We start from the raw sequence: 15799 nt of genomic DNA, 5'->3' as shown, positions 1-15799 counted from the left end.
TAATGCCATGTGACAATGAAAGATAACCACAATTTTTATATAAATAATATTTCTGTTAAAATTCTGATCTCAACTTAACTATTGTTAGTTTACAAATAAAAGGCAGGTATCATAATAGGGTAAGCAAAGCATGCAAATCTAAAGAGTCTAGATCTGAATTCCTAGATTAGCAGTAAAACCAATCACCGCAACAAATACCTCAACAGTATGCCTCGAGTGGAGAAAGGAAGCCATACTGAGCATTCAATGCCACAACCGTAAGGTTTCGGAGAGGCACCTGTGGCAGTCTCAGCAGTTTCTATATGGAATGCTCCCCCTTTCTAGGATTACTTGAAAAAATCAAGTCAATTCGAATTACGTAGCTGTAAAACATTGACATGTGTAGTTTTTACAGATTCAGAATCTTCCGTGTGATTTACAACGGGCAATGGTTCATAAAACAGGAAACTTAAATTATAAGGGACCACATATTTGCAGGCAACACTTGGATTAAAAATACATATACATACATGAGGTGCAGAAGCACAATTACTGAGCGCAAGCCACTGTCACGTGACCACCGTGACCAAGAGCTAACGCTCCAAAACACTGCCTTTTCAATTACCTCTAGTAATTTTTAGCATGAAGCCAATTTAATTATGTCAATATTTCAACAAAAGTTTAACAGTATGGACTAAAAACCATTAACTCACGATTCTGGTTACTTTAAAATTTGGTATGCTGTATCTCAAATACATTAGTAACTATTCCTAGATGGAAATAAGCAAATACATGGAATCATTAAAAAAAAAAGATTAAAAAAAAAAAACATTACTAAATGTCCATTTGTACAGACAAAACATTAGCAAACATCTAAAATTTCTTCAGTAAAAGAAAAACGTGTATTTTTAACCCTTTGGTATCCAAACTCTTAAATATTAGGAAGACTTTCTTAAATATATTCTTTAGGTAACAATAGGAAGAAACTATTTTTTAAAGTTTCTACCTGAATAAATTTGGTGCCAAGTTTTCATTTCAAGTTCAACATTACTGAAGACAGTTTTACATTGCAACTGAACCCCAATTATGTCTGCATACATTAAAATATAAGAGCATCAAAGAGTCTGATGAAATATTTAACATGCTCCCACTATAATTTAGCAAAGGAAATAGATAATTAGATTTAGAAATCATTGGTTTTATTTGAAAGCACTAGTTATACAAGCAGTGGTTAAACAAATAGTAAAACCTATATATTACTCAAGCTGTTAAGAAAAATAATCAAAATTCTAAACTAAACTTGTCAACAACTCTAGAATACTGTCAGGCAACCATCTGCTCCTGTCTGGTAGGCAGACTTGAATAGCTATCTCAGCAAGTAATTCCTCCACCTTGCCTGTAACACTTTAATAAAAAGAAAAAAGAGGCAGGAAATAGCAAGATCAGACAAGTTCGCCATCATGACAATTAGGTAAGGGAGGCAGCACTAGGAGGTGAGGAGGCTGGAATGCAGAGGATCCCAAATCAGAAACTACTACTTTAGAGTTATAATTCTAATTTCAGAGTTGGACTATTATTCAGAAGGGCCGATAAGTGAACAAATGAAAAGAAACCACAAACTTCAAACATGAATGAATGGCTAATAAAATAAATGTGGGTTATATTTTGCCAAGGGCAAAAGTTGCAAGCAAACTTCTGACACTAATATTAAATATGCTCCTCACAGGATTTGCTCTAATGAAAATTCTGCTTCCAGACAGGGCTCTATGGGTAAGCAAATAAAGGTGGGTAATAAGTATGGTCACCAATTAGGAATCAAACTAAACCAAGTCCATTTCAATTAAGAATTTCTAAAAGTTCAGCAATATAATTTTTTTTGCAACATTAAAAGTAGTTTATCAAGGTCACATTTAGACTTTTGTTATTATAGCCAACTATGCTTGTTTTCTAAATTAGGCAAGAAAGATTTTTTTAGAGTGAGTCACTGCACTTGCTTATACAGTCATGCCCCACATAACGATGTTTCAGTCAACAACGGACTGCATATACGACAGTGGTCCCATAAGATTAGTACCAAGTACCCTAGGTGTGTAGTGGGCTATACCACCTAGGTTTGTGTAAGTGCACTCTGTGATGTTCACACAATGATGAAACTGCCTAATGACGCATTTCTCAGAACATATCCCTATTGTTAAGCGACGCATGACTATATAAGGCTATAGATGCTTCTCCGGCTATCTGATGATCATAGTTAAGCCCCTCTCGGGATCAAAATAATTAAGTTAAAATATATGTAGCCCATTTGAAGATTTGGTTACCACAGAATTACTTCTACAGAAATGCTCTCCTATAGAAAGCTATGAGACTTGGTCATAATTCTAATTCAACACTGGCACCTGTATAATGTGGTATTAAAATGGACTAGCAAACTTGCCTGAGATTAATTTGCCAAGTTAATTCTGGTTTCACTCTAAATCCTGCTAAATCCCTTTATTTCTACTCTGAGGCACAAAAAAACCCCACTGATATCTGGTTGATATGGAAACATTCTCCACTTTTCCCTCAAGAAAATAAAGACAAAGTAACCAAAATTAATCAGTGCCAAAATACTGAAAGTAAAGATAATCCAAGGCCTGAAACCTGCATTTTACAGCATTAGTAGTAAAAAGGTCTTCTTCATTATTAGCAGATAGTCAACAATTGTTTTCAAAAGTCTTTTTCTGAAATCACATTAAGACAATCTTATATTGTTACTTATTTGATCATCCAAAAGAAAAATGAGGGAACAACTTTTCCATGTTAGTATATGCCCTTCTTCCAATCAAAAATCCTAAGTGTGAAGCCAGCAGCACTCATATACTGGCTGCAAGGAAAAACTAAACAGTCCTATAAGCAAAATTAAGGATGACAATTTAACTAACTTAATGAAAACTCCATACCTGACCTACTTGAGAAAAAGTGAGAATGAGCAGTGTGTGTAGAGGTTTTGATCATTTAAAGTACACAAACATTTAGTCTACTCACAGAACTGACATCTCATCTTGTGTATTTTTATTTTTTAGATGTGAACAACGGCAAATAATAATGACCATCGTATAAGCAGAAACAAAATCTCACATGAAAAAGAAAACTTGGCACCAAAACTCAAGATGTAAAATAAGAGAAGAAAAAAACTCCATCAACATACTCACGTGTGGTGCTAGAAAATGTAATACGATGCACAGCAGCTGACATGCGTTATCTTACAGATGCGGCCTACATTGACAAGTGAGTTATACAACAAACCATTCTAGCCACAGACGCAGGGCGCACTTGCCCTCACCATTATCTACACGATGACCAAAAAAGCAGCAACTTAAGACTGTGGCCACTTTACGTAGCATATATATAAAAAGCAAAGTAGGAATTAATAACAAAATTATAAATTACCACCAAGTGTGATAAAATACGGATATGAGACAGCTTTTAATCTATTCACAGGAAAAATTTATATCATCTCCTAAATATTACAGCATATAATATGAAGAATAATCTGGCCCATTCTGAACTGGGAAAAAAATAAGTAACTTTAAGTTAGTAAATTAATTCTGTGTCCCTTGATCTTCTCAAAAAAAAAGCATTTTATTTGCTAGGACTACACTTCATGATATGAGCAGCACTATAGAAAACAAATAAAATAGATCTAAGTACCATAATGTGGGGGAATCAAACTATTATTTGTTGGTAGACTAAAAGTGTTCAAGTATAAAAATAATGCTGAACAGATATCAAAAGGCAATTTACAATGTAGCTTATTGGAAAAACTGACATTTTATCTAGATGTTAAAACTAAATAACCACATATACAATAGCAATAAATAGTGATTACTTGTGCTCTGTCTGCAGGCCAAAGACTTATAATTTTAAGAATCGCTTTTGGCTAGGTGGCTCAGGCTAAATATTTCTTCTAAAAAATATCTGCAAGTTCAATCAAGGGACATCACCATAATGCAGGGTCTTGAGAGAGTGGCTCTTATACTGAGAAGGAAAAACAGACTGGCACTCGAGGCCATGCTCAGTCACACTTGGTGGAAAAAAGACACTCGAGGGTCCTGTAACCAAGGACAGAATTGTAAATAAAATGATGTGATTTTAAAAAGACACCTATTAAAAAAAGGACACAGCGATAGATATTTATTGGCTCAAAGGACTAAGCTATCCATTAAAATGAATAAAACTAACATCTCAGTAATAAAATGTTCAGGACCAATTAGAGTTTTGTTTAGAAAAATAAGTCATTAAAAAGATCAACTTCTAATTATTCTTTATTTCAATAAATGACAACTAAGCAATTTAAATCAATTATTTTATATGACTCTGTATTTTATATTCAAAGCTTCTATTAATAAAATTAAAGATTTGAGTTTTTAATCTAAATACAGCTAAGAAAACTGCATCTATAACTTTGCTTTAAAGAAATCCATTGAGAATCATCTCAGTGTTTTTCAAATTGTATAATATGTATTCACACGATCAACTGTTTTTACATTACCTTAAGTCATAACTACATATGAAGTCACAAGGTTCCCTGCAATGTAACAGTTAATACGGTCATATTTATAATACTAAATGGCTACGTAAGTTAATGATCCAAGCCCAATCTAATGACTGATCTGAACTATAATACTTAATGGAACAGAGGCTAAGATCCTAAGAGCCTAATGACAGCCCCTGGCATTAGACAGGCCTTGCATTAACCTATACAGTTTTGCTGTCCAGGATCTGTTTTCAATATTTATTGTAATACAGAGTCACAACAATGAAGTGGAAACCAAAGGGTTAAACTAAGTTAGTTTTGTGGGTTTTATTTTTTCCAAAGCCTAAATTTTCACATTTCCAATTAGAATAAAGTGGTTTGTAATTAATTTTTATAAAATATTCAAGACACTCAAGGTAAAACAAAAAAGCTGCTATTATCATAGTTATTTTGGTTATTACAGCTCTATAGCTTACACTCAACATTTAAGGGTGAAAACTGCATCCATTTTGTTAATGCTGTAACTGCAGAAGAAAAATTTTTATAATATAAATCTTTAAAAGAAAGTTAATACAAATAAATTTAATACCTAAAGTAAATGTATACCATGGCTAGCTAATGACTTGCATACAAGATCACATTTTTAAATTAATACATTTAAATATTTTTCTATCAAACCATAAATAAGCTAGTTGATGTAAACCAGGCTAAAATAAGGATACTCTGAAATAATGCCATCAGTCTCAAAAGCTCAGAGTTTGAGTCTTTAATGTATATAGTTCCAATTTATAAGGAGTTATAAATCATTAAAAGTCATAATAGGCTTTAAAACACAATGTTCTCACATCTGCTAAAAGATGAGGAAATCAAAATTTAGAAAAGCTAACTGTTCACAAGAAGTTTTTGAGCCAAAGAGGCCTGAAAAGGTATTCTAATTCAATTCAAGGCCCTCATTTCGAAATTAAAACTTGGCAAAGAAAAGTCTGAAGACTTGCCCACGTTGACACAACTAGTTAGTGGCAAAGTCAACAATGCCAGGTTCCAAATTTAGTTAGTTAATTCTTCTTTCCATCCTAATATATGCTCTCTCATGGAAAGAATCCTGAGGCTGCTGAGAAGTTAAGGCCCCTTCTGCTAGTGGTCAACTTAACCCACACAACAATTCTGCTAACTAAGGCCAACTGATCTAAAAAGAAAAATTATATTACTAATGTTAAAAACAAAGTTCAGGACCTTTGCTTGCTCTAAACACACCATCTCTGACTATAGCTTTGGCTGGGAGGAACAACTGAAGACACTTACTCGATGTGAGCCCCGTTAGCCACCAGGGCAGTGATGCAGTCAAGGCTCCCAGAGCGAGCAGCCTTGTGAATGGGAGTCTCGCCCTCACAGTCCTGAAACAACAAAAAGCGACAGACACAAATACACAGATCCAACAAGACTTCTACATAGTAAAGTAAATTACACAGATTGTGCACCACCCGTTCATCTTTGAAATAAAATACGGTGAGCCAAATTTGAAGCAGAACAAAAAGAAATGTAGGTGTGAAGAGAAAATAAAAGCAGACCACAGAAGGGGCATGTTCTCCTGAATTCTCAGGCGAAGAACAAAAAAAACCATGGGGCCGCTCAAGCAGTGACAACAGACACTCCAGATGGCAGTTTAGAAATCATTTTATGCTGGATCTTAGCACAAATGTGTTGTATATAAAACCCCAAATAACTATCCTCTGACAAGTTAAAAAAAAAAAAAAAAAGAAAAAGGAATCAAGGCCAAGCACCTAATATCGAACGTCTGGTCCACGCTACCCTCGTTCATCTATGTCACCACCAGGCTAGCCTGAGTCTAAACAACATCAGTGCCTCCCTGGGACTTTTTATCTGGAACTTGAATTAGGATTACACTTTAGACATGACAGTTGATGTTCAAGGGTCAGGAAAAGATGAGAAGGGAGAACACAAGGGTCAAACAGCCAGCTTCGTATACAACTCAGGCTGTCTGTGATGGGCAACTTCGATCAAGGACTTTTAGGAAGGCTGCATTAGAATCAGATTTACACTTCAGAAAACAGGCTGGAGGAGGTGGAGGAAGCGAGCAGACTCAGGGGTACGACTCTGGAGATTAACGTAGTGGTCCAAAAAAGACGAATTAGCTTACACCACAGGAATGGAAAAAATCTGAAATACAACTTCATTCATAGGCTCTCAGGTAAACAAGAGGTAAAGAAAGACGCAGCAATCAAGAGAAGGAACTCATTTCTATTAGAGAAACTGAATTAGGACTTTCTTCTTGGGTAATTCCAACTGGCTAAGCAACAGTTCCTGAATCAATCATACTTCCACATCCCTGGAAGCTGAACTTGGCAGAAGAAGACTACACATAATTAAGGAATAAAGATATACAGCAGGAGTGAGGCCACAGTACATGGCACTGAGAAAACAGTTCATCAATTCAGTCAACATGTGAGCTCCTTCACCAATGCATGTAAACTCAAGGGGAAAAACTGAGGCGAAGGCAAAAGTAAAAAGAAAGAGTGGCAGATTATTTTACAGAAAAATATAGTGTGAAAGACTCGACTGCTTGGTGGAGAGAAAAGTGTATGTATTTATTTAAAAATAAGCTCAAAAGTGATGTAAAGTTCTAAACAGAATAATCCCATTTTTGAAGAAAGAAACACAGAAAACCATGTACAGAGAACTATTTAGTGAACCCAGATTTTTTAAAAAACAAAAAGCTACCCCTATCCTCCCCAAAAGTGGGGGACGGCAGAGAGAAGGCACATAATAAGGCCAAATAAAAATTACATACAAGTATGGCCAGGAAAAGAAGAACTGAGATCTAGATAAGGTTTTGGGGAAGAAAAAAAGCTCAAGGAAAAAAAAAGCGTTTTTAAAGCTACCTTTGGAACAAGAAGAAGAAGTAAGGGTTTTCTCTACTCTTTCATGTAGATGGTGGGATATGCCAGATGACAGAGAAAAAGCAAAACTACCCAGCTCCTGTTTTGTGTTATACAAGGAGAACATCGTGAAGCTGGGAAGGGCAGAACAAACACTATTTAAAAGAACACTGCAGCCAAGAGAGGAAGAGTAAAGAGCCATTTTAAGGTCACTCACATCTCAAGCTCAGACCAGTCACATTTCAAAAATACCAAATAGTTTGTAGTATGATTCTAGAACTATAGTTGGCAAACTGAGTAATAAAGGAAACTGGAAGAGGTGCCAGAAATCTGAAGACAGACAAGTCACCTTGAATTTTAATAAAGAAAAATCTTATTTCTAATTTACTTACAAAAACCTAAAGGCAACATCAAATACCAGCAAAATTCTAGAAGGGATATTAAAGAGATGACTTGCAAACACTTAAAAAAAAGTGATCCTCACGGGTAGTTACTATAGACCTACCAAAACTAAATCACTTGGAAACTACCTTCACTTCCTCTTTGGGTAAACGTAGAACACTGAGCCTCTAGACAGTACATCTGAGTTCCAGCAACCCCTCATGCCAACCTTAGCAATGGCAGACACAGTCTCTACTAAACTCGAGGAAAATGAACTTAGAATGCTTAGTAACTAACATGCCAAAAGATTAAGACTAGAAGATGGATTAAAATTAACAAAATGTTATTATTTTTTTTAATTTTATTTATTTTCCCCCAAAGCCCCAGTAGATAGTTGTATGTCATAGCTGCACATCCTTCTAGTTGCTGTATGTGGGACGCGGCCTCAGCATGGCCGGAGAAGTGGTGCGTTGGTGCACACCCGGGATCCGAACCCGGGCCACCAGCAGCGGAGCGCGAGCACTTAACTGCTAAGCCACGGGGCCGGCCCTAACAAAATGTTACTAAGAAGAAATGCTATGCTAGGTTCAAAAAAGTTACATGCACAGACAAAAAAAGAACAAGAAACACCTGGATCTGGTTTTATAACACTTTATGTAGGAAATGAGAAAAACTGTCTACCTCAAGATGAGTCAACAGTGTGTTGGGAGAGCCAACAAAAGGGCTCCTGGGACCTTAAGAGCCACTGGGTGCCCACCACAGCAGTCCAACTGCCACCTAACAGAGCAAGACGACACCTGAGACTCAGACTGAAGCTCAGCACGAGACCACAGCACTGCAACCCTTTCAGGAGCAACGCCAGGACGCTTAAGAAACCCGAGTGACATCCTTGTTCACGAGCGGACTGGGGATGTAGAGTGAGGTGGGCAGTTTAAACACAGGGACGGCTGCAGAGAGCGTGGGAGCTGGGAGCAGAGTTCAGAGATCCCCACGCAGTGCTATGCAGAGCAGCTCAGAGGACGGCCCGGGCAGAGCTGCAAACCTTCTCTCTGTGGAAAAGATTGAGTTGCTGTAACATATTATATGAAAAAGGGGCTTCTAAATTTAAAAGGGTCTGAAAAGCACTGTTAGACAATTTCATTAGATCTCTCAAAAACAGATAATATGTAACAATTTAATGAAAATTAACATAAAGAATATTCTAAACTTAAATTCTATATTAATACTAAATATTAATCACTGCCATTTATGGATTATGCATAGTTTATCGATAAGGAGATTAACCACAGACCAAGTAAATGACTTGCCCAAGGCCAGAGAGATGAGGAGGCGGAGGGTAGAATCAAGCTGGGTGCCCTTGCTACCGGGAGAAAGGAGGAGAGAAAATGCAGAACCAGGAATGAGACAAGTGGAAGGAAAGGCAATGCCTCGTGAAATCATGGTACACAGCTGCCAATTCATGACTTCTGGGTACAGGGATAAAAGCCACAAATCACTGCGTGGAGGCTGAAGGAAGACAGGAAGAGGCAGCAGGTGAAGCCTAAAAGTTGTCCCACCTCCCAAGTTCTAGTTTAGTAACAGAAACAGGGCTAAAATCCAGGGCTCTCCTTGTACATCCTCTCTACTAAAAGTCTTCTACCGGGTACAAATCGTCCTCTGATCCTTCACTCCCCTTGCCCACTGATCCACTCCTAAAAACTGCTTTCCTCAATGACTTGCTTTTTAGGTGGGTAGCTGAGTTATCTTCAGGAGAGGGGCTCGCAACAACTTTATACCTGGTTATCATCAAGGGATGAACCTTAGGAAAGACAAAAGCAGGAAATAAAAGTTACCTTGCACACAGTATGCCCTTGATGACATTAGTAGAAAAGCATATAGAAATAGGATAAAGGGGAAGAGAAAAGTGGAAAGGCAGAAAGAATAGCTAGAAAGCCAGAGGCACAAGTCCCTGGGAGGAACGCACCCTCGGGGTAGGGGGCTAAGTCTGGGGCTGCTCCAGTCAGTCTTCTACACCCAAACACCTGTCCAGGCAAAAGAGTCCCCAGTAAGCTAAACACTCTTCTCGTGGTTTTTTGGTCACTGAAGTGAAAAGAATACTGAAAAGACATGAAAAAACTGGCACTCTCATGTTCATGTTTCTATACTTAAATACAAAATCCTTGCATTTGGCGTCTGAGAGTCACTTCCTACATGACACCTGTTTACTTATCTGCATCTAGTCATCACCCCCAACTTGTAACTGAAGCAACATGAAGTCACACTGGTCAATCAGCTAATGCTAACTTAAACACGGAGACGATTTAATAGCCATTCTTCTGCTAGCATCGATGTGTTTCCACAATTATCTGTGGAAATGAAGCTAAGGCAGCTGTGAGCAGGTGAGCCAGGAAACTTGGGCTCAAGGCCAGCCCCTTCAGTTACCAGCTGTAACCTTGGGCAAATCACCTTGGATCCTGCGGGTCAGTCAATCGTACAACAGGGGGCCTACCCCATGGCGTAGCGGTTAAGTACTCTCGCTCTGCTGCTGGTGGCCTGAGTTCAGATCCCAAGCGCAGACTGACGCACCGCTTGTCAAGCCATGCTGTGGCGGTGTCCCATACAGAGTGGAGGAAGACGGGCACAGATGTTAGCCCAGGGCCAGTCTTCCTCCGCAAAAAAGAGGAGGATTGGCATGGATGTTAGCTCGGGGCTGATCTTCCTCACACACACACACAAAAAAACCATACAAGTGAAAGCACTGCTATGGGAAGGGCCTATTATCCACAAATAATTCAATAAACATAAATTCCAGTTAGCCCACGCGTCAAAATATCAAACTCTAATTAAGGCCTCAATTTAAAACCCAACACCATGTAATTATAACTGGAAAAAGAAAACAAACAAACCACGTCAACCATCGCACTCCCTTACCGGCTTGTTAATGCTGGCTCCTGCTTGAATCAACCAGATGAGGCACTGAGGGTGTCCCCCAAAAGCAGCGATGTGGGCTGGGGTCTGTGCATAACGCGTGGTGGAGACATCGAGTGTGGCTCCAGCTTGCACCAACTGTATTAAGCACTCCAACTTCAAAAACAGCAAGAGAGGGGATGAAACACGCATAAATGTCAGTATACTATTAAACATTACACAAAGAATCTAAATTCTATAACAGATGTGGCATTTTTGGTTACCAATTTTTTTTTCTGTTTTAGAGAACAAAGTAAGTCATTCCTTCCCAATGCCATACAAATTTTAAAAGGCATTTAAAAGAACATTCTTCCTTGTTCTTGTAAAAAAAGTTGGTACATAGGAACAGAAAGTTAAAAAGATTGACACTACACAAATTTCAGTATTTTGTTTTTCCTACAACTGAAAAAGCCCAAATCAGAAAAGATTAGCTTGCATTATTCAAAGACTTCAATCAAAACTAGGTTTTGCCACTTTCATACACTAAAGAATAAAAATGTTAAAGTGATTGGTGGGTTAAAAAGGTTTGTGTAGCCACAGTAAACTCTTCATAGTCAAAGACTGTTTTCTGCAGCCTGCACAACTGTACTCTGCACACCTTTAACAACACAGCATTCGATAACTACTCAGGTGAGGCCCACCCTCCAGATTATTTTCTCAGAGAAAAGATGTGTAAAGTAAGTGAGAGGGCAGCACTCAGTCTTCTCAAACTGTTTGTATAGAACCCCCGCACTAATGCAAAAAAGGCCTAGAGCACAGCTGAGCCCTGCGCCTAACAGGTGACTACAATGAAGACACACGCGTCAGTCAACACAAGACTGCAGCCAGGCACCGATATTGTACCAGTCTCTCGGTAAAAGAATTCATCACACTCACCAAGTACTCAGCAAGTGCCTAGCATGTGCCAAGCACTGTCGGAGAAGGCCTGCAGTCCTAAAATCCTGGATCCTGAGCTGCCCCGTTTCCCCTCACGAAGCACAAAGCAGAGCTAGTCAAAAAGCTCTAACTGCCAACAATTCTCTTCCAGAGGACAGACCTCAAATGAAGAGCAAATAGCTACACTCCAATCCCTCCCCAAGTCTCTTATCCTCTTTCAGCAACTTAAGCCTTTCCTTGCAAAGGACAGACTGCTGCAATCAACATTTTTCTGAGACGAACTCTCACAGTTAGGATTACACTGATTTAAAACATGATCTCTGTCTTCATGGAATTTGAATCTGGGAGTGAGGGCTAACAGAGAGACATCACTTTGGTACATTTTTATGTACTGCCTTTATTAATGGGCTGACTGAAAACTCAAAGTGCCAATAGTAGTGACAAGATGAACAGGTCTCAAATCCAACAGAAATGAAACAAGGATAAAAATCACTTGGCATTCCAAAAGCAGTTAATCTTAACATCAATTGAGGGCTCCCTGGACTTAAATCTGTTACCTCTGAGTTCAATTTAGGAAACTGCGCTTGGAACTTTGGAAATATATTGTTCAATGGGAAAGCTTGTAAAAGCAAGGTGTAATTAGAGATTTTAAATACTAATGTTTAGTCCTCCGGGAACAAATAAGGTTCATAAGAGGTTAGGTAACTTGTGCACACTGGCACATTTCTAGGAACACAAACTTGAAAGCTGGGAGAGTTCATAAGAGCACAGGCTTAAATGTATATAAAAGGAGGGAAGCTGTTGGCAAGGGGGGGGGGGGGAGACTGGAACGGGAGCCTGCAGCCCTGAGTCCTGGCCTAATTTCTGCCCAACAGCTTTTTCTCACCCACTGAATGATGCTTTCTACAGTCCCTTCTGTATCTAAGATGATACAGTCATAACGATTAGACAGCTGAAAACAATAAAGTAATGCCTCTAGTTACATCACTGGGTCTCCAAGGTTAATCTACTACTCACATTCTACAGAAGTAGAGACTTGCAAAGAGTGAATTCAGTTGGTTTTATTTTTATTGTTACAAAACACACATAACATGAAACTTACCACTTTAAGCATTTTAAAGTAGTTATGGTTATTTTTAATCCCTAGAGATACCTGGAGGCACCCTTGGGTTGATAAATATTCCAAATGACTATTTGTAATTAGGCTTTAAACATTCTACAGAATGTACCAGATTGTCATATAATACTGTCATTCTCCATTGTCACACAATAAATAGCACCATTCTCAACCAAAACAGGGACGATCAGGACTCCCCCCCCCCAAAAAAAGCTGTCCTTGCCTGTTACAGGGGTGTCTTTCCCCAAAACACATCAAGACAAAAATGTTGAGAACCAATGCTCGGAGAGTTACATAGAGTTTAATGTAAAAATAAACCAGAGCAAGATGCACTCAGGAGGGAGATAATGCCTCAGATTACTGATTGCCTTGGGAAATCTACATTCAAGGCTAAAGGGAGAAGGGCACAAAAGAGAGTTTTGTGTGTTAAGACTGATTTCCCATGGATGCTCATTTTCAGCCACTGGTACTATCTTAGCACGACTTTAGAGACCGGTGCCACGGCGATCTTACAGCCCACGGTTGATTAACTTAATTGACCTCCCTCATAACTCCCTTTCATTTCTTCCACTAAAATAAATCTGACTTTTCCATTTTATGAGAGGAATAACTGTTTCCCAAAAGATACAACTGTATTGTGAATGCAGCACCAAGAGCAAAGTAAAGCAACTTCATCAGCTGGTAACAAAAACATTAAGACATTCAAGACTTCTTGGAATAACTTATTTCACATTATCCTGCATATATTCCTGCAAAACCATTTCTTTATTTCAACCCAACCTCATCATTTCAGAGACAAAATATTTTTATTTGTCCCTGAATTTTGGTATATAAATCTCAATCATTAAAGTCACTTTTGAAACGCATCGTGAATCTCACTATGACTAGCTGTCTGGCCAAATAACCCCATTTACGGCACAGATCTGGAACACGTTATCTAAACTTCTAAAAATTTAAAGTAGCACGCTGTTCTTCTCAAGTTTTTAAATAACTAAAAAAAATAATAATACAAAGAAGGGGAATGTAAAGGCTCCACAAGAAGATAAATCTACCTAATCTAACCCCTTTACAGTAATTTAAATGCTCTTAATACTACCACCACTGATTTTACTAAACCTGGGCAAACTAAGAGTCTTGGAAACACACAGACAACATTCGACACAAAATTCCCTTAAACCATTCTTTAAATGTCCCTATTCATCTTTCACAATCGTCTTTACAATTTAACCAGGTTATTCCGCCACCGAAATCATCCAGACCACAACCTTCCGCTAACAGCGAGGCTGTCCCCGGATACTCCGGGCACACGCTCGTTCCAGCGGGGCCGGGGCGCAGGCCGGACGCTCGACCCCCGCGCCGCCGAGCAGCGGCGAGGGGAGGGGGGCGCCTCGGGAGCGGAACCCAGGCGGGGGTACCGGCGCAGCGAGCACCTCGCAGGGCCCGCAAAGTCACAACGCCCCCCCGCAGCCGCACAGAGCCCCCACAATCCCACAGACTCCGCCTGCAACGCCATAGGCCCCCCGCAACCCCACAGGGCTCCCCAACTCCCACAGGCTCCCCCTGCAATCGCACGTCTCCGCAACCGCACACGGCTCCCCGCAATCCCCGAGACCCCCCAGCAACCGCACGGGCCCCCCGCAATCCCACAAGCCCCCCTCCGCAATCGCACGGGGCCCCCCACAATCCCAGAGCCTCCCCCCGCTATCCAACAGACGCCCCCCCAGCAACCGCACGGGGACCCCGCGATCCCCAGCGCCCGTCCCCGCCGCCCCGCGGCTTTTCTCAGAGGAGCCGGGACTCGCGCCGCCCCGGGGCCTCGCCTCTTCACCACCACGCACACCGGGCGAACGCGGGCGGCCCGGGTCCTCGGCACAGCCGCCGGGGGTGCGCCCGAACCGCCGCCCGACCGCAGGCGCGGAGCGGCGCCTGGCCGACCCTACAGGGCAGGGCGGAGCCTCCGGGAAGAAAGCGCCTCCGGGGAGCCGCCCCCGTTTGAAACTTGCGCCGCCGCACATGCGCCCCACGTCCCTCAGGGCGCCGCCAGGGCCGCTTCCGCTCGGCGCTCTCGGCACGCCCCGCGCCCCCTCGGGGCCCCAACCGCCCGCGCCGCGGCTGCACATGCGCCGCGGGCCCCTCGGGGCACCACCAACCCCGCTTCCGCCCCGCGCTCCCGGCACGCCCCGCGCCGCTCGCGCCCCAGCCCCCACCTTCCCAGACCCCCACAGGAAAGCCGCGGAAAATGGCGCCTTAAAGCGCCCGGGCCCACCTTGCCGAAGTGCGCGGCCCAATGCACGGGCGTCCAGCCGTAGAAGGAGTCCTCGGCGGCCAGGTGGGCGCGCGGCGTCTGCTGCAGCAGCGAGCAGAGCGCGGTCAGGTCCCCGTCGCGGCAGGCGCGGTGCAGCGGGAAGCGGAGCGACAGCAGCTCCTCGCTCGAGAAGCCCGCCTCCGCGCCCGCTCCCGCTCCCGCCGCCGACATGGTCTGTCACCAGGAGGCACGGGCTGGTGGGCCGAGAAGACGCGTCGGTGAGGGCCCAAGAAGCCGGCGCCGGAGCACAAAGGAGCGGGAGCACAGCCGCCGCCGCCACCGCGTCCCGCCGGCTGCCGAGCCGAGCGCGCACAGGGAGCGGGGCGGGGCCGGGAGCGGGGCCTGTGGCGGCGGGGCTGAGGCCGGCGCCTGGAGCCGCCGGGTCTGGAGGCGGGGCCTGGAGTGTCGGGGGCGGGGCCAGGAGCATTGGGGCGGGGCCGGACGTGGGGCAGACACCAGAAGCGGCCCGGGCTGAGGGCGGGGCCGGGAGCAGGGGGTGGGGCCTGCGGCGGCCGGGGCTGAGGCCCGCGACCGGAGACGCCGGGCCTGGAGGCGGGGCCTGGTGCACCAGGGGTGGAGTCAGGGGCAGTGGGGCGGGGCCTGGCGGGGCTGGGCAGGGAGTAGACTTGCGGAGCAGTGGGGGCTGGGGCCGGGAGCAGGGGTGGGGCCTGGCGGGGCCGGACATGGGGCAGTCGCCCGGAGCGGCGGGGGCTGGGGTCCGGAGCAGGGGTGGGGCTTGGCGGGGCCGTGCAGGGAGCAGACACTGGGAGTGGCGGAGGCTG

At 42.7% G+C, this 15799-nt stretch overlaps 1 protein-coding gene across 3 annotated transcripts in view; it reads right to left on the bottom strand.

Moving 5' to 3' along the window:
- ANKRD10 (ankyrin repeat domain 10) overlaps window positions 1-15336 on the bottom strand; it is a 35098-nt gene extending 19762 nt beyond the window's left edge. Inside the window, exons 1-4 of one of the 3 annotated variants that reach the window (XM_087435847.1) lie at window positions 14979-15336; window positions 10684-10836; window positions 5798-5889; window positions 4511-4546 (exon numbers count right to left, since the gene is read on the bottom strand). In XM_087435847.1, the coding sequence (XP_087291973.1) occupies window positions 4511-4546; window positions 5798-5889; window positions 10684-10836; window positions 14979-15188 (491 nt within the window). In that variant the 5' untranslated portion in view covers window positions 15189-15336. Of the gene's footprint in view, window positions 1-4510; window positions 4547-5797; window positions 5890-10683; window positions 10837-14550; window positions 14738-14978 lie in introns of those variants that run through there. The other 2 variants (XM_004423174.3, XM_087435846.1) reach the window with 2 other exon arrangements.
- Between the last annotated feature and the right edge of the window lie 463 nt (window positions 15337-15799).

This window comes from Ceratotherium simum, chromosome 10 (genome assembly GCF_057802395.1).
Source record: "Ceratotherium simum simum isolate JZ-2026a chromosome 10, ASM5780239v1, whole genome shotgun sequence".
NCBI classification, from domain to species: domain Eukaryota; kingdom Metazoa; phylum Chordata; class Mammalia; order Perissodactyla; family Rhinocerotidae; genus Ceratotherium; species Ceratotherium simum.
This window is presented reverse-complemented; position numbering and strand designations above follow the sequence as displayed.